The 26,693-nt window shown below is 44.9% G+C and overlaps 1 protein-coding gene across 2 annotated transcripts in view; it reads left to right on the top strand.

The window, feature by feature from the left end:
• LOC143782177 (leucine-rich repeat flightless-interacting protein 2-like) overlaps nucleotides 1-26,693 on the top strand; it is a 157,422-nt gene that overhangs the window by 16,838 nt on the left and 113,891 nt on the right. For both annotated transcript variants that reach the window (XM_077269337.1, XM_077269336.1), the window contains exon 3: nucleotides 19,387-19,458. In XM_077269337.1, coding sequence (XP_077125452.1) covers nucleotides 19,387-19,458 — 72 coding nt within the window. The remainder of the gene's footprint in view (nucleotides 1-19,386; nucleotides 19,459-26,693) is intronic.

Below are 26,693 nucleotides of genomic sequence, written 5' to 3'. Positions count from 1 at the left end.
TTTGCCTTCCTCTGGATCAACATGTTAGGGCATGTTAGGTTAGGCTATGGGTTGAACTAGATGGACTTACAGTCTTCCTTCAACCTTAATAACTATGTAACTATGTAACTATGTAACAGGTTGGTGGTATTTTAACTATTTAACAATAAAATTTATTTTATGGGGCATATTATGATTTAGTATGTCAACTGTTTAACAGCAAGGAATAATCTATGAAAAATATAGGTTTTGGTCTTGTTGTGCCACTTTTGTGGTTGGTACATGGGGGGATTCACTCTCCTTTTCACCTCCCACTTATTGGTGTGGGATGCCCCACTTGACTGTGGGGGTTCCCCCACACCTAGTGACACAGATGGACTGGTGTCCTGACCTCCTAGCGTGATCTACACCTTACATTCCTTATTATGCTGTCTCTATATTAACGGCATGCTTACGATATGTGTCCATGTTAATATCAATGCATTGTTGATATTATGCCCCAATATGTGACTGCATACCATGATACGTGATCTTTGATAATAACATGTTCTGTGATAAATACGCTTACCCTGGGGCTAAAAGTATCATCATAATGACGTTTTAAGTATCTCAAAAACTATAGACATGCACAGTGGTTGGAACCTTTTCCAAGATGGCGATTTTTGTCCTTCGGTACAGCGTTGCACAGGTGCCTACACACTTGGGCTTATGGGAAAGGCTGTTTTGCCGTCATAGACATGCGCAATAGATTCCTGAGGACGCTAAAGATCCAGCAAGTATTTTCAATGAGGAAGTGAGTGCTTTTCTAGTCTTTTTTGGCATGCAACACCTGTGACTATTTGCTTAATTATATGATATCTGTAATATTAAGTACTTTGCATGACATACGGTATATTACTATTTAAAAAAAAAATTAACTCAAATTTTTATTAAGAATAACACTACAATTGACATGTTACATTCTTGTTTTCAGTACAAAGTTTTCCCCCCAAACGAACCCCGCAATCCCAACTTATCCCACCCCCCAATAAGACAGCCCACCTTGTTTGATAGCTCCACACTCAAATCTATAGGATATATCCCCTCAGTTAGGACCATAGGCCAAGTATTATGTTTTCACCAATTCAGGGTCTTGATTCACCCGTTGTCTAAAACAAACCTATCCCATGGCAAGCCATGGAGACCACAACTTATCGAACATTTCAATTTTCCCTCTTTTCTGATAAAAACCCCTTTTCCAGTTTCAGGCCCTGCTTCACATATTGGAGGAATTCTCTTCTTGACGGCGGCTCGTCCTTAATCCAATTTCACGCTATTATCTTCCGTGCCATATACAGCAATCTGTCAATAGCTGTCTTCAGGTTGTTATCTACTCCAATCTCATCCACGCACCCCAACAAGCACACCATCGGGTCCCTTGGCACCGTGCATCTGTATGCTCCTTCCACACGACTCAAAACTACCAACCAAAAAGCAGCCAGTCTCGGACACGTCCACATCATATGAAATATATCAGCATCTGTAGATTTACACCTCGGGCACTCAGAATCATCACGCAAGCCTGCCTTATATAACACCTTCAGAGACTTGTAAACTCTGTGTATTACATAAAGCTGTGACAGCCTGTACGGTTCGCTCAGAGACAGCCGTGGAACCCACTCCAGCACCGACTCCCAAGTTTCATTCTCCATTGGGCCCAGATCCCTCTCCCACTTAGCTCTAGCCAGTATTGGAAACCTTAACAGGAAAGTGTGCAGCAAGTCTTTATAAAGAGTGGCGATAACCCCCCCAGTAGTCCCTTCACCACACACATACTCTAACACTCACAACAGGTGTCTTCCCCTCATCCTTCAAACATGCCAAGATCACACCCATCCTCAAAAAGCCCTCCCTCGACCCATCCTCTGTGTCTAGCTATCGCCCGATATCTCTTCTTCCTTATGCCTCCAAATTGCTGGAGCAACACATCCATCTTGAACTGTCCTCTCACCTCTCCTCCTGCTCCCTCTTTGATCGATTACAATCTAGCTTCCGTTCCCATCACTCAACTGAAACTGCCCTAACTAAAGTCACCAATGACCTACTAACTGCCAGGAACAAGCGACACTACTCTGTCCTCCTTCTCCTGGACCTGTCTTCTGCCTTTGACACTGTGGACCACTCCCTTCTGCTACAAATCCTCTCATCTCTTGGCATCACAGACTTGGCCCTTTCCTGGATCTCATCATATCTGACAGATCGGACATGTCTCCCTCCACCACACCACCTCCTCACCTCGCCCCTTGTCAGTCGGTGTTCCTCAAGGCTCTGTTCTAGGACCCCTACTCTTCTCCATCTACACCTTCGGTCTGGGACAGCTCATAGAATCCCACGGTATGCAGTACCATCTCTATGCTGATGACACGCAGATCTACCTATCCGGACCTGACCTCACCTCCTTACTTACCAAAATCCCGCACTGTCTGTCTGCTATTTCAGCCTTCTTTTCTGCTCGCTTTCTACAACTGAACATGGACAAAACAGAATTCATCATCTTTCCCCCATCTCACTCTACCCCTCCACCAGACCTATCCATCAATGTCAATGGCTGCTCGCTTTCCCCAGTCCCACACGCCCGGTGCCTCGGGGTGATCCTCGACTCTGCCCTCTCTTTCAAGCCACATATCCAAGCCCTTGCCTCCTCCTGCCGCCTCAAACTCAAAAACATTTCCCGGATCCGCGCATTCCTTGACCGTGACACCACAAAAACACTAGTGCATGCCCTTATCATCTCCCGCCTCGACTACTGCAACCTCCTACTCTCTGGACTCCCCTCTAGCACTCTGGCACCACTCCAATCCATCCTACACTCTGCTGCTCGACTAATCTACCTGTCTCCCTGCTATTCCCCAGCCTCTCCCCTATGCCAAGCCCTTCACTGGCTTCCTATCGCCCAGAGACTCCAGTTCAAAACCCTCACAATGACCTACAAAGCCATCCACAACCTATCTCCTCCATACATCTGTGACATGATCTCCCGGTACCTACCAACACGCAACCTCCGATCCTCTCAAGACCTCCTTCTCTACTCCCCTCTCATCTCTTCTTCCCACAACCGCATCCAAGACTTCTCCCTTGCTTCCCCCATACTCTGGAACTCTCTACCCCAGCACATCAGACTCTCGCCTACCATAGAAACTTTCAAAAAGAACCTGAAGACTCACCTCTTCCGACAAGCCTACAGCCTGCAGTGATCCTGAACCTACTGAACCGCCACACAACCAGCTCTGCCCTCTCCTAGTGTATCATCACCCATCCCCTGCAGACTGTGAGCCCTCGCGGGCAGGGTCCTCCCTCCTTATGTACCCGTGTGCCTTGTTTTTGCTCATGTTTAATGTATTTGTCTATATTTGCCCCGTATTTCACATGTAAAGCGCCATGGAATAAATGGCGCTATAAAAAAGAATAATAATAATAATAATAATAATATCGCTTTGAATTCTGATGCCTCCGTCCCTATTCTGAGCTCCAAATGCGTGTCTCATCCGCAGATATTGATATTCCCCCGCAGGCCCGAGATCAAATTCCACCTGCAATTGGGAAAAGGATTTCAACTCTCCCTGCTCAATTATCTGATAGACATATTGAATCCCCTTGGCCTGCCATTCTGGTATAGTACCCCCATTGCCACAAACTCCTTTAAATTATTATTATGCCATAGCGGGGAGAATCTGGTCAGACCCGTAATCCCACGTATATGTTTTAGTCTACCCCACAGCTTACATATCAATAACATAGTCGGATACAGTTTCCCCAAAGCCCCCAGGGGGCCATCCTCCACACATTGTACTGCTGGCCTTCTTTTTGTCACCTTTTCCATTAATTGCTGTACCGCCCCGGACGACCCTTCATGCGCCCAGCCCTTTAAGTGCTGACTCTGGGCTGCAAGAAAATATATTTCAGGGTTAGGCAATGCCAAGCCCCCATCCTCCTTGGGTCGCTGAAGTGTCTCCAGTCTAATACGTGGATGTGAAAAGATATTTTAAGAAAGATTTTTTACACATGTACTGAGCACTTTAATCAATTTAATATGGTTATTAGGTTTTCACAAACTGTGTTTGATATTTTATATTAATTCATTAACCCCTTTCTGACATATGACGTACTATCCCGTCGAGGTGGGGGTGGGCCCGTATGACCACCGACGGGATAGTACGTCATACGCGATCGGCCGCGCTCACGGGGAGAGCGCAGCCGATCGCGGCCGGGTGTCAGCTGCATATCGCAGCTGACATCCGGCACTATGTGCCAGGAGCGATCACGGACCGCCCCCGGCACATTAACCCCCGGCACACCGCGATCAAACATGATCACGGTGTGCCGGCGGTATAGGGAAGCATCGCGCAGTGAGGGGGCTCCCTGCGGGCTTCCCTGAGACCCCTGGAGCAACGCGATGTGATCGCGTTGCTCCGAGGGTCTCCTACCTCCTTCCTCGCTGCAGGTCCCGGATCCAAGATGGCCGCGGCATCCGGGTCCTGCAGGGAGGGAGGTGGCTTACCGAGTGCCTGCTCAGAGCAGGACCTGGTAAGCCTGCAGCGCTGTGAGGCAGATCGGTGATCTGACAGAGTGCTGTGCACACTGTCAGATCACCGATCTGTGAAAGTAGAAAAGTAAAAAAAAAAATTTCCACATGTGTAAAAAAAAAAAAAAAAATCCTAAATAAAGAAAAAAAAAAAATATTATTCCCATAAGTACATTTCTTTTTCTAAATAAAAAAAACAAAACAATAAAAGTACACATGTTTAGTATCGCCGCGTCCGTAACGACCCCACCTATAAAACTGCCCCACTAGTTGACCCCTTCAGTAAACACCATAAGAAAAAAAAAAAAAAAACGAGGCAAAAGACAACGCTATTTCCATACCGCAGAACAAAAAGTGGAATAATACGCGATCAAAAAAACAGATATAAATAACCATGGTACCGCTGAAAACGTCATCTTGTCCCGCAAAAAACAAGCTGCCATACAGCATCATCAGTAAAAAAATAAAAAAGTTATAGTCCTGAGAATAAAGCGATACCAAAATAATTATTTTTTCTATAAAATAGTTTTTATCGTATAAAAGCGCCAAAACATAAAAAAAGATATAAATGAGATATCGCTGTAATCGTACTGACCTGACGAATAAAACTGCTTTATCAATTTTACCAAACGCGGAACGGTATAAACGCCTCCCCCAAAAGAAATTCATGAATAGCTGGTTTTTGGTCATTCTGCCTCACAAAAATCGGAATAAAAAGCGATCAAAAACTGTCACGTGTCCGAAAATGTTACCAATAAAAACAACAACTCGTCCCGCAAAAAACAAGACCTCACATGACTCTGTGGACTCAAATATGGAAAAATTATAGCTCTCAAAATGTGGTAACGCAAAAAATATGTTTTGCAATAAAAAGCGTCTTTCAGTGTGTGACTGCTGCCAATCATAAAAATCCGCTAAATAACCCACTATAAAAGTAAATCAAACCCCCCTTCATCACCCCCTTAGTTAGGGAAAAATAAAAAAATAAAAAAAATGTATTTATTTCCATTTTCCCATTAGGGTTAGGGTTAGGGCTAGGGTTAGGGCTAGGGTTATGGCTAGGGTTAGGGTTAGGGTTATTGCTAGGGTTAGGGCTAGGGTTGGGGCTAGGGTTAGGGCTAGGGTTAGGGTTAGGGCTACAGTTAGGGTTGGGGCTAAAGTTAGGGTTAGGGTTTGGATTACATTTACGGTTGGGAATAGGGTTGGGTGTGTCTGTGTTAGAGGTGTGGTTAGGGTTACTGTTGGGATTAGGGTAAGGGATGTGTTTGGATTAGGGTATCAGTTATAATTGGGGGGTTTCCACTGTTTAGGCACATCAGCTCTCCAAACGGGACATGGCATCCGATCTCAATTCCAGCCAATTCTGCGTTGAAAAAGTAAAACAGTGCTCCTTCCCTCAGAGCTCTCCCGTGTGCCCAAACAGGGGTTTACCCCAACACATGGGGTATCGGCGTACTCAGGACAAATTGGATAACATCTTTTGTGGTCCAATTTCTCCTGTTACCCTTGGGAAAATACAAAACTGGGGGCTAAAAAATAAGTTTTGTGGGAAAAAAAAGGATTTTTTATTTTCACGGCTCTGCGTTGTAAACTGTAGTGAAACACTTGGGGGTTCAAAGTTCTCACAACACATCTAGATAAGTTTCTTGGGGGGTCTAGTTTCCAATATGGGGTCACTTGTGGGGGGTTTGTACTGTTTGGGTACATCAGGGGCTCTGCAAATGCAACGTGACGCCTGCAGACCAATCCATTTAAGTCTGCATTCCAAATGGCGCTCCTTCCCTTCCGAGCTCTGTTATGCGCCCAGACAGTGGTTCCCCCCCACATATGGGGTATCAGCGTACTCAGGACAAATTGGACAACAACTTTTGGGGTCCAATTTATCCTGATACCCTTGTGAAAATACAAAACTGGGGGCTAAAAAATCATTTTTCTGAAAAAAAAAGAATTTTTATTTTCACGGCTCTGCGTTATAAACTGTAGTGAAACACTTGGGGGTTCAAAGCTCTCAAAACACATCAAGATAAGTTCCTTAGGGGGTCTACTTTCCAAAATGGTGTCACTTGTGGGGGGTTTTAATGTTTAGGCACATCAGGGGTTCTCCAAACGCGACATGGTGTCCCATCTCAATTCCAGTCAATTTTGCATTGAAAAGTCAAATGGCGCTCCTTCCCTCCCGAGCTCTGCTATGCGCCCAAACAGTGGTTTACCCCCACATATGGGGTATCCTTGTACTCAGGACAAATTGCACAACAACTTTTGTGGTCTAATTTCTTCTCTTACCCTTGGGAAAATTAAAAAATGGGGGCAAAAAGATCATTTTTGTGAAAAAATATGATTTTTTATTTTTACGGCTCTGCATTATAAACTTCTGTGAAGCACTTGTTGGGTCAAAGTGCTCAACACACATCTAGATAAGTTCCTTAAGGGGCCTCCTTTCCAAAATGGTGTCACTTGTGGGGGGTTTAAATGTTTAAGCACATCATGGGCTCTCCAAACGCAACATGGCATCCCATCTCAATTCCATTCAATTTTGCATTGAAAAGTCAAATGGCGCTCCTTCCCTTCCGAGCTCTGCCCTGCGCCCAAACAATGGTTTACACCCACATATGGGGTATCAGTGTACTCAGGACCAATTGCACAACAATTTTTGGGGTCCAATTTCTTCTCTTACCCTTGGGAAAATAAAAAATTGGGGGCGAAAAATCATTTTTGTGAAAAAATATGATTTTTTATTTTTACGGCTCTGCATTATAAACTTCTGTGAAGCACTTGTTGGGTCAAAGTGCTCACCACACATCTAGATAAGTTCCTTAGGGGGTCTACTTTCCAAAATGGTGTCACTTGTGGGGGGTTTCAATGTTTAGGCACATCAGGGGCTCTCCAAATGCAACATGGCGTCCCATCTCAATTCCAGTCAATTTTGCATTGAAAAGTCAAATGGCGCTCCTTTCCTTCCGAGCTCTGCCATGCGCCCAAACAGTGGTTTACCCCCCACATATGGGGTATAAGCGTACTCAGGACAAATTGTACAACAACTTTTGGGGTCCATTTTCTCCTGTTACCCTTGGTAAAATAAAACAAATTGGAGCTGAAATAAATTTTGTGTGAAAAAAAGTTAAATGTTAATTTTTATTTAAACATTCCAAAAATTCCTGTGAAACACCTGAAGGGTTAATAAACTTCTTCAAAGTGGTTTTGAGCACCTTGAGGGGTGCAGTTTTTAGAATGGTGTCATACTTGGGTATTTTCTATCATATAGACCCCTCAAAATGACTTCAAATGAGAGGTGGTCCCTAAAAAAAAATGGTGTTGTAAAAATGAGAAATTTCTGGTCAACTTTTAACCCTTATAACTCCCTAACAAAAAAAAATTTTGGTTCCAAAATTGTGCTGATGTAAAGTAGACATGTGGGAAATGTTACTTATTAAGTATTTTGTGTGACATATGTCTGTGATTTAAGGGCATAAAAATTCAAAGTTGGAAAATTGTGAAATTTTAAAATTTTTTGCCAAATATCCGTTTTTTTCACAAATAAACGCAAGTTATATCGAAGAAATTTTACCACTATCATGAAGTACAATATTACAGCTCAGAAACCATAGGTAAGTGTTCACACTAGACAGTCAGTGTAGTTACCCATTCGATCTGAGATTACCTTGACGTTTTGGTGAATGGGCTCACAAAATTTGCAAATCTTGTGCTAAAAATCTCATGTGTTTGTTCATTAGTTCATAAGCCAGTATGCTATTCACACTTCATATATTTCACATTTTCCTATTTTTTAGCACAGATGAGTTTGGCCATTGACCTATTTTATATGAAGTACAATATGTCACGACAAAACATTGTCAGAATCGCCAAGATCCGTTGAAGCGTTCCAGAGTTATAACATCATAAAGGGACAGTGGTCAGAATTGGCCTGGTCATTAACGTGCAAACCACCCTTGGGGGTGAAGGGGTTAATCAAAGACATGTGCACCCTTTATATATCTGTATTAACACTGCTTGATTCATTGCTTAAAAAAGGATTTGTTTTATCCGAAATGTTGCCACGCCACTGTGCATTAAAGTCCATTTTTAAAACCTTTTTGTGCTGTTTCCCCCTTGTTTTTTGCTTATTATCTGGGAGGCCATTTGAATGCTGGTCAGGGAAGCGTGCACGTAATAACGTATTTTGTTTGGTGCTGTTCCAACTTTTTCTATCCATCTATCTATCTATATATATAAACAGTATATGTATACAGTATATATACACTCCCTGACATAAGTTATGTCGCTTATCTATGTTATGTAAATAAAAGCTTATAACCTGACATTAAATTCATCCATTGGTTCTATAAATTATTCTTTTGAAAGCTGAAACCCTCCGAAATGTGGTTTAGGTTAAGACAATAAATTGGCATCAATGCAGAAATTTGATCAGTTAATGGACACAGAATGGTCAGATTTTGGCAAGACAAAAGTTTTGTCGCCTGGTCATATAATGCACCCAATCCTAGTTTACATCATCACCTGTGCTCAGTAAATGATCCGTTAATTAGTGTGTGTATAAAAAGAAACCCAGCACCCCATACCTTCACTTGAACTGCAACTTGAGCTCTGACAACATGCCAAAAATCCACCCTGCGACCAAAGCCTGGATTATCAAGAGGCTGAAGACCAGATCCACTGCAGAGGTGGCTGGCACCTTTAATGTGTCTCAGTGTCAAGTACAAAGAATTAAAAAAAGATGTGAAGAGACTGGAGATGTGTTTGACAAGTCCAAGTCTGGCAGACCCCGCGAGACAACTGCTCAGGAGAAACATTTGTTGATTACAAATCCAAAGTAAGCCCCTCTTCTACTGTAGTGTAGCTTTAACAGGCCTGGTCACCTCAAGTCCCTGTGTCAACTAGGACAGTTTGTAGGATTCTGTCTCCAAATGTCCTCCATGGTGTAATCAGTGCCCAGATTTCAGCACTAAACAAAAGGCAAATAAAAAACCATGTGGCATTTTCAAAGTTCCACAGCCTGCGAAACAGATGGATGCTGGAGAGGTGGCAGAAGGTGGATTTCTCTGATGAATCTTTAGTAGAATTACACCACAGCCGCCGCAAATACTGGAGCCCGTATGGATCCAAAATACACCCAGAAAGCAGTTAAATTTGGTGTTGGAAAGATCATGGTCTGGGGTTACATTCAGTATGGGGGTGTGCAAAACATTTGCAAAGTTCAAGGCAATATCAATAGCCTAAAATATCAAGAAGTATTAGCTACCTCTTATATTCCAAATCATAAAAGGGGTCAAATTCTGTAGCAGGATGGTGCTCCATCTCATACATCTGTAAGAGGGTGGTGCTGTTATGGACAGTAAGTAACACGCTGTCACTTTAAGAGGCTGCACCCCCTTGTTTGGCATGATGGAATGTTCTGCTTCTCCCCTGCAATAGTTGGTGTGATGAAATAGTCTGGCAGAGTGCAGGTGTGGAGCTGGAGCAGCGTGTGTGAGCTGAGACTGCTGCAGAGAGGACTTTTTGTGCTGATAGCTGAAAAAGAGAGGAACTGTGTCCTGATATAGCTGCAAGAGAGCCATGAAGATACAGAGAAAGGGATTTACAGTTTCCAGGAGCATTTCTAGGATCCAGAAGCAAGGAGAAGACCACGTTTCACAGAGCTGACAGAAAGCCGTGCGCACCACCATATTACACTGCTGGGGGCCCCCTGGGACTGGAGCTGATTCTCCAACATCACCGTGAGTTTGTTCCCGTTTGGTGCACCTGTTAGGGCTTAGTGTAGGCTTCAATAGTCAGTACACGGGAGCCGTGTGGCCTACTTAGTAAAGGCTAGGGAGGTTATACATAGAGTAGCATCATCACCTGTTTATGGTGATGCACTGTTCGAGACTTGTATCCGTTGCCCTGCATCGAGGAATCCTTGACAGCGTTGGGGAAAGCCAAGTACTTCTCCACCCTGGACCTAGCAAGCGGATACTGGCAAGTAGCCGTGGCAGAGAAAGACAAAGAGAAAACCGCCTTCATCCTCCCAATGGGGCTGTTCGAGTTTAGCTGGATGCCCTTCGGGCTCTCCAATGCTCCAGGCACCTTTCAACGGCTGATGGTAAAGTGTTTGGGAGACTTAAATTTTGAGGCTACCCTGATCTATCTGGATGACATCATTGTGTTTTTGGCCTCATTCGAAGAACACCTTGCCCGGCTTGGACAGGTACTTGGAAGACTGCGGGCTCATAACCTGAAGGTGAAGCCAAAGAAGTGCCACCTCTTCAAGAGAGAGATCGAGTACCTGGGCCACACAGTGTTTTAAGATGGAGTTCTACCCTCGCCAGAAAAAGTGGCTGCTATCCAGAAGTGGCAAGTCCCTCGAACAGTGAGAGAACTCCAGGCCTTCCTGGGACTCGCTGGGTACTATCGCCGGTTTGTTAAAGACTTCGCGAAGGTGGCGGGTCCTCTTAATGAGTTGTTGAGGGGGACCGCTGGAGTGCCGAAGACCAAGCGCATCCCCTGGGCACAGGGACAAGAGAAGGCCTTCCAGGCTATAAAGAATGTCCTTACCTCAGCCCCGATTTTGGCCTACGCAGACTTCGATCAACCATTCCTGTTGTACACAGATGGTAGCCTTCATGGACTCGGTGCAGTACTTTCTCAGATACAGGATGGACATGAGAGAGTCATTGGGTATGCTAGCAGGTCCCTGCGAGACAGCGAAAGAAACCCTCACAATTACAGCTACATCCGGTTAGAGCTCCTGGCCCCGGTGTGGGCCATGACAGAAAAGTTTGCAGGCTTCCTGACAGGTACCAAGGTTCAAGTTCGAACAGACAATAATCCCCTGGCCCACCTTGAGAATGCTAATTTGGGGGCCTTGGAACATCGGTGGGTGGCTCGCCTAGCCAAGTTCGACTTTACTATCCGTTATCGCTCTGCTACCGAAAACGCAAATGCTGATGGGCTGTCAAGAGTGACTGTGGAGACTCCAGTGGGAGATCTTGATGAGCAACTCGAAAAGGAAGAAACCCCAGACTTTAGTAAGTTTAAGCCCCCAATGGTTGCGGCCCAGTCAAGAAGGGAGGCCTGCGCATTACCCCGGTCCCTGGGGAGAACCAATGAGAAATGGGGACACGTTCAGGATGAAGACGAAGGGCTGAGACAGATGATATGGTGGGTAACTCAAAAGCGGAAGCCTGGGAAACAAGAGAGAGATGATCTGGACTTTGAAATGAGGAGTGTGTTACACCAGTGGGATAGACTGGAAGTGCAAGAGTCAGTGCTATATCGTAAGAGGCAACAGCCAAAAGATATGGAAGGTGGCAAGTGGTCATCCCAGGAAGAATGGCTCAAGAAGTAGCTAAAGAAGCCCACGAGTTTGGAGCACACTTCGGCCCCACAAAGACCTACCAATGGTTACAGCGGTATGTGTATTGCCCCCGGCTGGAGTTTGTGGTGGAAGAGGTTTGCCGGCAATGTCGAGTATGTGACCTCATTAAGAGTACCGAACAGAGGGTACCCATCCAAACCATACAAACTAAGGAGCCGCTAGAAGTCTTGATGATCGACTATCTCCTCGTGGGACACTCGGTCCGGGGGCTGCAATACTGTTTGGTGATGACCGATCATCATTTCTCTAAGTTCGCAGTAGTCACTCTGACTAGAAATCAGACTGCGGAATCGGCGGCGCGAGCCATCTGTCAAGACTTCATCCGGATGTATGGGTGCCCAAAGCACATCCACTCCGACCAAGGCGCATGTTTCATAGGCAAGGTAATGGAAGAATTGTATCGTATATATGGCATCGAGGGGTCCCGGACCACCCCTTACCACCCTCAAGGCAACGGAGCTTGTGAACGCTTCAACCAAACCTTACTTCAAATGATGAGAACGTTGGAGGAGGATAAGAAGGCGTGTTGGCCAGACTATCTGCCGGAATTGGTCTGGACCTACAACAATCGGGTCCAGTCCACCACGGGTTATACCCCCTATCTACTGTTGTTTGGAAGAGCTGGATGAGAGATCATTGAGCTGAATTTGGAACAGCCAGAGGAGTTCATGGAGCGAACTGTCACCTCATGGGTGAAAGAGCATTGGCAACGATTGCAAACGATACGGCGGTTGGCGGGTCAGCAGCTGCAAGAAAAAGGACATACGGGCCGCAAACGGACTCAAGAGTTACCGCTCCAACCTGGAGACCGAGTATTAGTCAGAGAGAAACGCCCCCAAGAGAAAACTAAGTGAGAGATGGGAAGTACAGCCGTACAAAGTTATCGAGCGAGTGTATGCTAACGGCCCTGTCTACAAGGTACAGACTGAGACTGGGGCATCTGCCCCTAGAGTACTTCACAGAAATATGCTGCGGCCTTGCCGGTCTGAGGTCTGTTCTACACCATTGTCGCCTGAAGGCGCTACTCCACTTCCTGAATCTGTCATGCCTGATGGTGAAATCGATGATGAGTGGTGGGACCATCCCTGACACAGTAGGGGGTCCTCAGCCGCACAGAGACGGTAATCCCATGGATGTACCAGTGCCGCCATGCAAGGACGAGACCAGACAAGAGCTCACAATGTCTCCTGCAACAAGTGTTCCTCTGGAAGATAGTCAAGCCTTGCCTGACAGCCAAGAGCTTTGGAGATCCCAGAGGTCTAATGCAGGGGTTCCACCAGTCCGATATGTAGAACAGTGTGCTCTGTCTGTTTTTGCAACTTTATTGCCTCCTCTCTAGGTGCTGTTTTCGCATTGAACGTTCCTCCATTACACTTTGACCCTGATGCTGTGATGGCCGAGGACAACCATCATTAAGAAGGGAGGCATGTAAGAGGGTGGTGCTGTTATGGACAGTAAGGAACACGCTGTCACTTTAAGAGGCTGCACCCCCTTGTCTGGCGTGATGGAATGTTCTGCTTCTCCCCTGCAATAGTCGGTGTGATGAAATAGTCTGGCAGAGTGCAGGTGTGGAGATGGAGCAGCGTGTGTGAGCTGAGGCAGCTGCAGAGAGGACTTTTTGTGCTGATAGCTGAAAAAGAGAGGAACTGTGTCCTGATATAGCTGCAAGAGAGCCATGAAGATACAGAGAAAGGGATTTACAGTTTCCAGGAGCATCCCTAGGATCCAGAAGCAAGGAGAAGACCACGTTTCTCAGAGCTGACAGAAAGCCGTGCGCACCACCATATTACACTGCTGGGGGCCCCCTGGGACTGGAGCTGATTCTCCAACATCACCGTGAGTTTGTTCCTGTTTGGTGCACCTGTTAGGACTTAGTGTAGGCTTCAATAGTCAGTACACGGGAGCCGTGTGGCCTACTTAGTAAAGGCCAGGGAGGTTATACATAGAGTAGCATCATCACCTGTTTATTGCACCGTGCTATTTTACGGGAAAGATAACGTTTATAACTCTTGTAAATTGTCTTTTGCCATTGTATACCCGTTTGCATCTTCCTCATTCACTTCATCCCTTGCCTTCCAATAAATCTACCCTTTGTTGTTTGCACCTTATCTTGTGTACAGTAGTCTTCCTGCACCGTGGTGGTCCCCTGGCCATCGCTTCACATCCATCTCTACAACAAAAGTTCCTCCAGGTAAAAAAGATCAAGATGCTCAAGGACTGGCCAGCCCAGTCACCAGACATGAACATCATTGAGCATGTTTGGGGTAGGATGAAAGAGGAAGCTTGGAAGACAAAACCAAAGAATCTAGATGAACTCTGGGAGGCATGTAAGACTGCATTCTTTGCTATTCCTGATGACTTCATTAATAAATTGTATGAGTCATTGTTGAACCACATGGATGCAGTCCTTCAAGCTCATGGAAGTCACACAAAATATTAAATATGACTCTAATAGCACCACAACTTCATCCGCCAATGTTATGCAACATATATTTGTATTTTAAGTTAATTATTTGTTTGAATATCACATTACTTTCTGTTGGCGACAAAACTTTTGTCTTGCCAAAATTTGACCATTCTGTGCCCATTAACTGATCAATATTTCTGCATTGATGCCAATTTATTTTTGTAACCCCTTTCTGACATTGGACGCACTATCCCATCGAGGTGGGCCCATATGACCACCAACGGGATAGTACGTCCAGCGCGATCGGCCGATCGCAGCCGGGTGTCAGCTGACTATCGCAGCTGACATCCGGCACTATGTGCCAGGAGTGGTCACGGACCACCCCCGGCACACCGCAATCAAACATGATCGCGGTGTGCCGGCGGTACAGGGAAGCATCGCGCAGGGAGGGGGCTCCCTGCGTGCTTCCCTGAGACCCCCGGAGCATTGCAATGTGATCGCGTTGCTCCGAGGGTCTCTTACCTCCTCTCCCTGCAGTCCCCGGATCCAAAATGGCCGCGGCATCCGGGTCCTGCAGGGAGGGAGGTGGCTTACCGAGTGCCTGCTCAGAGCAAGCGCTTGGTAAGCCTGCAGCACTGTAAGTCAGATCGCCGATCTGACAGAGTGCTGTGCAAACTGTCAGATCAGCGATCTGTGATGTCCCCCCCCGGGACAAAGTAAAAATGTTAAAAAAAAAAATTCCACATGTGTAAAAAAAAAAAAAAAAAAAAATTCCTAAATAAGGAAAAAAAAAATATTATTCCCATAAATACATTTCTTTATCTAAATAAAAAAAAAAAACAATAAAAGTACACATATTTAGTATCGCCGCGTCCGTAACGACCCATCCTATAAAACTGTCCCACAAAGAAAAAAGAAAAAAGTTATAGTCCTCAGAATAAAGCGATGCCAAAATAATTATTTATTCTATAAAATAGTTTTTATCGTATAAAAGCTCCAAAACATTAAAAAATTATATAAATGAGGTATCGCTGTAATCATACTGACCCGAAGAATAAAACTGTTTTATCAATTTTACCAAACGTGGAATGGTATAAACGCCTCCCCCAAAAGAAATTCATGAATAGCTGTTTTTTTGTCATTCTGCCTCACAAAAATCGGAATAAAAAGCGATCAAAAACTGTCACGTGTCCGAAAATGTTACTAATAAAAACGTCAACTCGTCCCGCAAAAAACAAGACCTGACATGACTCTGTGGATCAAAATATGGAAAAATTATAGGTCTCAAAATGTGGAGACGCAAAAACTTTTTTGCTATAAAAAGCGTCTTTTAGTGTGTGACGGCTGCCAATCATAAAAATCCACTATATAAAATGCTATAAAAGTAAATCAAACCCCCCTTCATCACCCCCTTAGTTAGGGAAAAATAATAAAATTAAAAAAATGTATTTATTTCCATTTTCCCATTAGGGTTAGGGCTAGGGTTAGGGTTAGGGTTAGGGCTAGGGTTAGGGCTAGGGTTAGGGCTAGGGTTAGGGCTAGGGTTAGGGCTAGGGTTAGGGCTAGGGTTGGAGCTAGGGTTGGAGCTAAAGTTAGGGTTAGGGTTGGACCTTAAGTTATGGTTAGGGTTTGGATTACATTTACGGTTGGGATTAGGGTTGGGATTAGAGTTAGGGGTGTGTCAGGGTTAGGGGTGTGGTTAGGGTTACCATTGGGATTAGGGTTAGGGGTGTGTTTGGATTAGGGTTTCAGTTAGAATTGGGGAGTTTCCACTGTTTAGGCACATCAGGGGCTCTCCAAACGTGACATGGCGTCCGATCTCAATTCCAGCCAATTCTGCATTGAAAAAGTAAAACAGTGCTCCTTCCCTTCCGAGCTTTCCCGTGCGCCCAAACAGAGGTTTACCCCAACATATGGGGCATCACCGTACTCGGGACAAATTGGACAACAAATTTTGGGGTCCAAGTTCTCTTGTTACCCTTGGGAAAATATAAATTTGGGGGGCTAAAAATCATTTTGTGGGAAAAAAAAGGATTTTTTATTTTCACAGCTCTACGTTGTAAACTGTAGTGAAACACTTGGGGGTTAAAAGTTCTCACAACACATCTAGGTAAGTTCCTTGGAAGGTCTAGTTTCCAATATGGGGTCACTTTTGGGGGTTTCTACTGTTTGGGTACATCAGGGGCTCTGCAAATGCAACGTGACGCCTGCAGACCAATCCATCTAAGTCTGCATTCCAAATGGCGCTCCTTCCCTTCCGAGCTCTGCCATGCGCCCAAACAGTGGTTCCCCCCCACATATGGGGTATCGCCGTACTCAGGACAAATTGCACAACAACTTTTGGGGTCCAATTTCTTCTCTTACCCTTGGGAACATAAAAAATTGGGGGCGAAAAGATAATTTTTGTGAAAAAATATGATTTTTTATTTTTACGGCTCTGCATTATAAACTTCTGTGAAGCACTTGGTGGGTCAAAGTGCTCACCACACATCTAGATAAGTTCCTTAGGGGGTCCACTTTCCAAAATGATGTCACTTGTGGGGGGTTTCAATGTTTAGGCACATCAGGGGCTCTCCAAACGCAACATGGCGTTCCATCTCAATTCCAGTCAATTTTGCATTGAAAAGTCAAATGGCGCTCCTTCCCTTCCGAGCTCTTCCATGCGCCCAAACAGTGTTTTACCCCCACATATGGGGTATCAGCGTATTCAGCACAAATTGTACAACAACTTTTGTGGTCCATTTTCTCCTGTTACATTTGGTAAAATAAAACAAATTGGAGCTGAAATAAATTTTGTGTAAAAAAAAAGTTAAATGTTAATTTTTATTTAAACATTCCAAAAATTCCTGTGAAACACCTTAAGGGTTAATAAACTTCTTGAATGTGGTTTTGAGTACCTTGAGGGGTGCAGTTTTTAGAATGGTGTCACACTTGGGTATTTTCTATCATATAGACCCCTCAAAATAACTTCAAATGAGATGTGGTCCCTAAAAAAAAAGGTGTTGTAAAAATGAGAAATTGCTGGTCAAATTTTAACCCTTATAACTCCCTAACAAAAAAAAAATTTTGGTTCCTAAATTGTGCTGATGTAAAGTAGACATGTGGGAAATGTTACCTATTAAGTATTTTGTGTGACATATCTCTGTGATTTAAGGGCATAAAAATTCAAAGTTGGAAAATTGTGAAATTTTCAAAATTTTCGCTAAATTTCCGTTTTTTCACAAATAAACGCAAGTTATATCGAAGAAATTTTACCACTATCATGAAGTACAATATGTCACGAGAAAACAATGTCAGAATCGCCAAGATCCGTTGAAGCGTTCCAGAGTTATAACCTCATAAAGAGACAGTGGTCAGAATTGTAAAAATTGGCCCGGTCATTAACGTGCAAACCACCCTTGGGGGTAAAGGGGTTAACCTTAAAAAACTTTTCGGAGGGTTTCAGCTTTCAAAATAATAATTTATACAACCAATGGATGAATTGAACATCAGATTATAAGCTTTTATTTATATAACATGAATAAGCGACATAACTTCTGTCAGGGAGTGTGTGCATCTAATATATAAAGCTGAATGTGTGTGTGTGTGTGTGTGTGTGTGTGTGTGTGTGTGTGTGTGTGTGTGTGTGTGTGTGTGTGTGTGTGTGTGTGTGTGTGTGTGTGTGTATGTATGTATGTGTGTGTGTATGTCCGGGTTGGCATCTGCACCGTTGCAGCTACAGCCACAAAATTTTGCACAGTCACACGTCTGGACCCCGAGAGCGAGGCGAAATTTTAACCCTGCGCGTTCCAATTCACCAAACAATTTTGCCCCTATCTACATCATGGGGAAAAAGTGAAAGGAAAAGTGTTGGAGGCAAATTGACAGCCAGGAGGAGATGGCATACAGGTATATACTATATACAGGGGAGATGATATACAGCTATATATTATATACAGGAGGAGATGACATACAGGTATATACTATATACAGGGGAGATGACATACACGTATATACTATATACAGGAGGAGATGACATGCAGCTATATATTATATACAGGAGGAGATGACATACAGGTATATACTATATACAGGGGAGATGACATACAGGTATATACTATATACAGAGGAGATGACTTACAGGTATATCTAATAAAGCTGAATGTGCATGTGTGTATGTGTATATGTGTGTATGTCTGGGATTTTCATCTGCACCGTCGCAGCTACAGCCACAAAATTTAGCACAGTCACACATCTGGACCCTGAGAGCAGTGAAGAACAAGACGTGCACTCTCGCTAATACTGGTGCAGACTGAACATGGAGGGATTCTCCAGAATATAGTCATGAACATCAACAGTCGCACTCAAGAAAGATGTCTTCAGAATCTTGTTAGCCAAACACGTGGTTTTTTTATTATTTTGAAAAAACACCAAAATTAGAGGTATCACCGCAGTGTTGCAAGGTAACATTTCGACCCTCTGGGTCTTTCTCAAACCTTACTTCTAATAGTAGATACCGAGAGGAGGGCACAGATCCCTGGAGAGGTGCAGGAGTCCCGTTAAGGGCTATCACTTGGCAGCTTCTGGTGATGTGATGATGTAATACTTTCTGTGCATGGGTGGAGGCATTTTATAGATAGAGGAATAATTACTGTGTATCTGCCACAACACATGTCCTTTTTTCTGTTTATAAAAGTTTGGAGATATCACCCCTGCTATTCCTCTAATTTTTGTTTTGAGGGCGAGGAGGCGCCAAATTAGAACTTTTGTTATTGGGCATTGTAATTTCTATGCACCCCTTGGGACACAGGACAGAGACTTACAATTAATTGGGGTGTTGGAGAATGGACAATATAAGGACTTAAAATTATTTAGAAGGGGGGGCAATATGCATGGACTCATGATGAATTGAGAGTGGTAGAAAGGGCAGGGGATTCAACAGAATGAAAAGCAGGGAAAAAGCAAAGTTCAGTAGGTTACCAGCTGTCATGTCACCCCAACCTGTGCTCATTGCTTCAGTCATCACACAGTGAACATATCTGTTGAACATTAATTGTAATTTATATATTTTTTATTTTTCCTGAATAGAAACTTAAAATCCAGCAAACAAAGTTGGAAGAGTGTCATAAAAGCATTCCCTGCAGGGATCGGCTTATGCGGGTAAGATAAAATATAAACAAATCAAATTATATTTTAACAATTAAAAGTATCTGAATTAAACACTGTATATGCAGAGGTTAGTGTTCTGGAGAATAATGTGTATTTATTATGTAGTTGGGGCTCAGCGCCGGAGCCCACATCAAAGGGAGGGACATGACATATGCAATACATGTTCGGCACATGTTGTGAAGGGGTAAAGAAGCACAGTGCTGAGGGTGTAGGTGAGATTATTCTTAAAGGGAACCTGTCACCCCGTTTTTTCAAGATGAGAAAAAAATAGCGTTAAATAGTTCACATCTCGGCTTCAGGAAAATGGCCGTCGCGATCTCCATCTGCGCACGCGCGGCATCCCGCGGCCATTTTCCTGAAGCCCCGGGAAGCCGAGCACTACCATCTGCGCACGCGTGGCCTCAGGAAGATAGCCGCGCCCACCGATAAACCGCTGAATAGCGCAGATCGCGCTCTTTTCCTTCAGCTGCGCAGTGGATTCGCCTGTTGGGCATGCGCACACCACTACGCCACCAACGGAAAGATGAGCAAGATCTGGGGGAGAAATAGCGATGTCACCACGCCCATATGACCAGACCAGCGTGAGTGACAGCCCAAAACGGCGACTTTACAAAGGTATTTCGGCAGCATAGGTGGTGAATAAAGGCACAAAAAATACACTAATGTAACGCCCAGCTCTGCCCCTATTTAACGCTATTTTTATCTCATCTTGAAAAAACGGGGTGACAGGTTGCCTTTAACCTGCACCCAGGGTTAGTCTTAGACAAAATGTGACTCTGGGAAAAATTAGTGGAATCCCAAATACTAACTTATTGAACCATCACATAAAAATATTTAAGGTGCATTTACACAGCTCCTATCAGTCAGTAAAATTAGTACTGATCAACTATATCCAAGTAATTCGATGCTTGATTACCGGCATCCTTACAGAGGCTGACAAATTATTATGGAGACAGAACGATGGTTCACAACTCCTCAATTTCGACTGAAGAACTACTGAACAACTATAAAAGAACTTCCTATGGTAAATCTGGCTCTGATGGCTTTTCCTATGTGTACTATGCAAATTGTCTCTTCAGAGAGGAAGAGACGACTTTAGCTCTAGTGCCACCGATAGGAAGTAGCAATCCTAAAAGCCAATATCAGCTCTCCGAGCCTTGACTTTTAGGATTGCTACTTCCCATAGGTGGCACTAGAGTTCTATTCCCCTTCCTCTCTGAAGAGACAATTTGCATATTTCCCAGAGGAGCATTGCGGCTTTAAAGTCTCCTCACCTTGGCATTACAGGCTTGACTTGTCACTAGTGATGAGTGAGCATGCTCGCCACTTCTCGGTACTTGCCCGAGCATCTCACTGATCGAGATGCTCAGAGCTCGCCGAGTATTTCCGAAGTTGCCCGGCAGGAGCTCGGATCCCCGCCCTGCATGTTTGGCACTCTTTAGGGAGCCAATGAACATGCAGGGATTGTCTGCCACACACTGTGATGCCGCAGCCATGTTGGTTGTGGCACTAAAGTGATTGGCTAGTCATACAGCGTCATCAGGTCTATATCAGACCTGGCGCTCCCATTTTTGTCACAGTCTACTGCGGAATCAGGCAGTGTAGGGAGAGTTGCTGCTGAGGCAGGGAGAAATTTGCTTGGTCCTTACTTAGTATGGATATACCATATATTATACACATATCCATCTCAACTAACAGTCCTTCTGAGGATTAATAAAGCTGCATAGATATCAGTGCTAGGCAGGCAGGCAGTGTATGTGGCAGACTGCAGTGCATATAGCAACAGGGTCTATTCCAGTTTTGTCTGCTGCTGCTGCTATTCCAGATAGTTCTAAACATAGCACCAGGTATCAGGGGCCAGGAATAATTTTTTTTTTTTACAGGCCAGCTATTTAAAACTGTGGTTTGTCCGTCACACAGATGAGAGATAAAAAGTGTGCTTCAAATTCTACCATTTCTGGCCTCCCTTTAACCCCTTACTGACATCGGGCGGTATAGTACGTCCGATGTCAGCTCCCCTGCTTTGATGCAGGGCTCCGCGGTGAGCCCGCATCAAAGCCGGGACATGTCAGCTGTTTTGAACAGCTGACATGTGCCCGCAATAGCGGCGGGTGAAATCGCGATTCAGCCGCCGCTATTAACTAGTTAAATGCCGCTGTCAAACGCAGACAGCGGCATTTAACTACCGCATCCGGCCGGGCGGCCGGAAATGACATCATCGCCGACCCCCGTCACATGATCGGGGGTCGGCGTTGTGTCAGGACAGTAACCATAGAGGTCCTTGAGACCTCTATGGTTACTGATCGCCGGTAGCTGTGAGCGCCACCCTGTGGTCGGCGCTCACAGCACACCTGCAATTCTACTACATAGCAGCGAACAGCAGATCGATGCTATGTAGCAGAGGCGATCGTGCTGTGCCTGCATCTAGCCTCCCGTGGAGGCTATTGAAGCATGGCAAAAGTAAAAAAAAAAAGTTAAAAAAAATGTGAAAAAATAAAAAAAAATATAAAAGTTTAAATCACCCCCCTTTCACCCCAATCAAAATAAATCAATAAAAAAAAAAAATCAAACCTACATATATTTGGTATCGCCACATTCAGAATCGCCCGATCTATCAATAAAAACAAAGGATTAACCTGATCGCTAAACGGCGTAACGAGAAAAAAAATCAAAACGCCAGAATTAAGTTTTTTTGGTCGCCTCGACATTGCATTAAAATGCAATAACGGGCGATCAAAAGAGCGTATCTGCACCAAATTGGAATCATTAGAAACGCCAGCTCAGCATGCAAAAAATAAGCCCTCAACCGACCCCAGATCATGAAAAATGGAGACGCTACGAGTATCGGAAAATGGCACAATTTTTTTTTATTTTTTTTTAGCAAAGTTTGGAATTTTTTTTCACCACTTAGGTAAAAAATAACTTAGTCATGTTAGCTGTCTATGAACTCATAATGACCCGGAGAATCATAATGGCAGGTCAGTTTTAGCATTTAGCGAACCTAGCAAAAAAACCAAGCAAAAAACAAGTGTGGGATTGCACTTTTTTGCAATTTCACCGCACTTGGAATTTTTTTCCCGTTTTCTAGTACACGACATGGTAAAACGAATGATGTCGTTAAACAGTACAACTTGTCCCGCAAAAAATAAGCCCTCACATGGCCAAATTGACGGAAAAATAAAAAAGTTATGGCTCTGGGAAGGAGGGGAGTTAAAAACAAACACGGAGAAACGAAAAATCCCACGGTCATGAAGGGGTTAAATTTTGTTGCAGTGTGTTAACGAAGTTATTGACACCAGTTTGCTGGTAAAAATAGTTACCTACAGGCCAGCTATTTAAAACTGTGGTTTGTCGGTCACACACAAATCAGAGATAAAAAGTGCGCTCCAAATTCTGCCATTTCTAGCCTCCCTTTAAATTTTGTTGCAGTGTGTTAACGAAGTTATTGACACCAGTTTGCTGGTAAAAATAGTTACCTACAGGCCAGTTATTTAAAACTGTGGTTTGTCAGTCAAACAGATCACATATAAGTTTGCTCCAAATTCAGCCATTTGTAGTGAACGTTGAAAATACTGTCCTCCATTTAAAATAGGCAAGGGAAGGGGCAAGGCACGGGCAAGTGGGCGTGATGGTGATGGTGCATGCAGAGGCTGAGGCCATGGCTGTGGGCAAGCTGAAATTGTACCACAACAAGCACCCATATCTTCTCGCCCGACTTTCCTGTACAAATTACTAGAAGACCGCAGAACACCACTATTGAACCAAGAGCAGTGTCAAAAGGTTGTTGGTTGGATAGTGCATAATGCTTCCAGTCACTTTGCCACCACCACCACCACCCTGTCTTCTACGTGGTCAAGTCTCAGTGGCCTGAGTCTGGACCGCATATTCCTCACCCTGATCCTCCTTCCTCCCACCATGCCGAGTGCCTGGAGACAAATGATCCCACACTTGGACACTCCGAAGAGCTGTTTACTTTTCCATTTATAGATTCGGGCCTCTCGCCTTGTCCACTTGAAGCGGGGCAAGAAGAGATGGCATGTTGCGATGCCCAAATATTTGAGCAGCCACGGTCATACCAAAGCAACGGTGGGAAAGTGTCACAAGAGGTGGACAAGGATGAGACACAATTGCCAGAAAGTCAGGAGGAAGACCAGGGTGCGGAAGTGGAAGACGAGGTGGTGGATGATATGGTAACTGACCCAAGCTGGCAGAAGGACATGCAGAGCGAGGACAGCATCACACAGGGGGAGGGAGGAGTAGCACCCCAACAGACAGGAAGAAGAAGTGTGGTGGCTGCAGACAGAAAGCAGGCAGCCGTTAACCGTAATACCAACAAGACGGAAGTTGCCAATCCAACTCTTAGTTCTTCCCGAGTCTGGTTGTTTTTTAAAGACTCAAAAAGGCCATTTGCACCACCTGCCAGGCCAGCATCAGTAGTGATAGCAAAACTACCAGCCTGATCACCACCAGCATGATCAGGCACATGGCAGCAAAGAACCCGACTTTGTGCGCCGAATCCCAGGGTCCAGGAACAGTGCCTCGGGTGACACCACTGCTTCTTCCGCTGTTGTGCATGCAAGCCAATCTCCTGTCCATGGTGCATGCGAAGATGCCTCCTGCCCTGCACCTGTAGTTGCACACACTCAACTAGCACCATCAGCAAGCACGTCCACATCCTTGTCCCAGCACAGCGTTCAGTTGTCCATACCCCAGTCCTTGGAATGCAAGCGCACAGGCCACACTACTAAATTTCCAGATTTCGCTTGCACTTGAAATGTTGCCTTTTAGGCTAATGGAGACGGAAGCTTTCCGCAACCTGATGGTAGCGGCCGACCCTTGGTACTCAGTCCCAGGCCGCCACTATTTCTCCCGGTGTGTCATCCCTGCGTTACACAAGCACGTGTCCCACAACATTAGCCGTGCCCTCAACAATGCAGTTACTGATTAAGTCCACCTAACCACGGACACGTGGACAAGTGCTTGTGGACAGGGATGGTACATCTCGCTGACGGCACACTGGGTTAACATAGTGGAAGCCGAGACCCAGTTGGACCTTGGGATGGAACACGTCCTCCCGACGCCGAGGATTGCGGACCCTAGGTCAATCAGGGTTGCCCCCACAGTCTACAGCTCCTGCACCTTATCCTCCTCCTCCATCTCCGAAACTACCACATCAGTCACAAGCTGGAAACCCTGCAGCATTGCCTCAGCCAAGCAGCAACAGGCTGTGCTGAAGCTAATATGCTTAGAAAGTCAGCCACAGCTTCCGCCAGCCTTGCCGTGGTTTAGCAGCGTTTGCAGCTTCCGGCTCACTGGTGTGTGATGTCCCCACGCGTTGTAACTCTACACTGCATATGTTGGAAAGGATTTGTGAGCAAAAGAGGGCAGTTGTTGACTACCAGCATCAACAAGGCTATCAGTATTCAGTTCAGACTCCACACATAAGACCTCAGGAGAGGACATGGATGTCAGACATATGTACCATCCTCCAAAACTTTGAGGACTACACCATGATGGTGAGCGGCGATGACGCCATAATTAGCATCACCATCCCACTTCTCCGTGTTCTGAAACGCTCTCTGCTCACAAACAAAGAGGATGCATTGCAGGCAGAGCACAAAGAGATGGAGCATGGAATTATACAGGGTGATTACACACAGCCCAGCCTCATCTCATTCCAATGAGGAAGAGTAGAAGGAAGAACAGGGGCTAGTTTCATGCGCTATAGACGGCACTACCTGCACAACTGTCATACCATCTATTCAGTGTGGATGGGTTGAGGACAGGGAGGAGGAGGAGGTTTGAGGAGGAGAGCATGGTCAGTCGTCCTCTTGGTGAGGACACGGAAGTCTTGCCTGTTAGAAGTCTGGCACACATGGCTGAGTTTATGTTCCGCTGCATTTCCAGTGACCCTCGAGTTCTGAAAATTTTGGGTGACAGTCATTACTGGTTGGTGACACTTTTAGACCCATTCTACAAGGAGGACTTTCTATCTCTTATTCCTGAGGTGGACAGGTCTACTAAAATGGGGCAGTACCAGAAGGCTCTTGTTGCGGATGTATTAAAAAAAATTCCCATCTGAAAACGCTGGTGGTAGAGGTCACAGTTCGCTGGACAACCAAGGAGTATTGGCGAGAGAGACAACTCCAATCCAGCAGAGACAGGGGGAACGCTGCCAAAGTTCTGGGAGAGTTTTCTCAGACCCTCCCATTGCACAGGCCCTGAGGCGCGGTGTACTCTCACTAGGAGTGCAAAGTTTGGGAAGATGCTTAGGGAGTACCTTGCTGACCGTACCAATGTCCTCTGTGATTCCTTTGTGCCTTGTAATTATTGGGTATCCAAGCTGGACACATGGCATGAACTGGCTCTGTATGCCTTGGAGGTCCTGGCCTGCCCTGCCACTAGTGTTTTGTCAGAGCGGGTTTTTAGTGCCACTGGTGGAATTATAACTGATAAGCGCATCCGCCTGTCAACTGAAAATGCTGACTCTTATAAAAATGAACAAGGACTGGATTGGGCCAGACTTCTCAACACCACTGAATGATAGCAGCATAACATAAACTCAAGTCCAGTCTCTTTTTTTGGGAGGTCTATTCCCATGCACCTCTTCACACCCACACATGAGTATACGCTTCCTGGTTTGAGCTATTTGCTGTTGTCCTCCTCCTTCTCCTCATCCTCCACCACCATATCACCAGGGTGACCGTGGTCCATGATTCAACACCCACATCATTTTTAAAGGGTGTTTATGATGCCCGTAAAAACAATTTGTTAGACAGTATGTTCATGTATACCCCCTGCGGTAAATGTTTCTCAGCCCATACACTTAGTGCATGGGCTTTACAAGTATAGGAGACCCGCTCCTTTCGAATGGAAACATTTTTTATGAGGCAGCCCTTGCATTCACTGCATAGACAAACACTATGGGAGACCCACTTCCTAATAATGGAAACATTTTTCATGAGGCCCTCCTCTACATCTATTCAAAGGGGCATTGGAGTGCCTCCAAATTTTTGGCAGCCCTTGCATTCACTGCACAGGCAAACAGTATGGGAAACCCACTTCCTAATAATGGGAGCATTGTTTTCAGGAAGCCCTCCTGTACGTCTCTTCAAAGGGGTATTTGGGTGCGTCCAAATTTTGGGCAACCCTGCCACTCACTGTATACACAATAACAGTATAGGAGACCCACTGTTTAATAATGGGAACAACAAAGTATAGCTGGC

The sequence above is a fragment of the Ranitomeya variabilis genome, chromosome 6 (assembly GCF_051348905.1).
Source record: "Ranitomeya variabilis isolate aRanVar5 chromosome 6, aRanVar5.hap1, whole genome shotgun sequence".
In the NCBI taxonomy this organism is placed as follows: domain Eukaryota; kingdom Metazoa; phylum Chordata; class Amphibia; order Anura; family Dendrobatidae; genus Ranitomeya; species Ranitomeya variabilis.
This window is presented reverse-complemented; position numbering and strand designations above follow the sequence as displayed.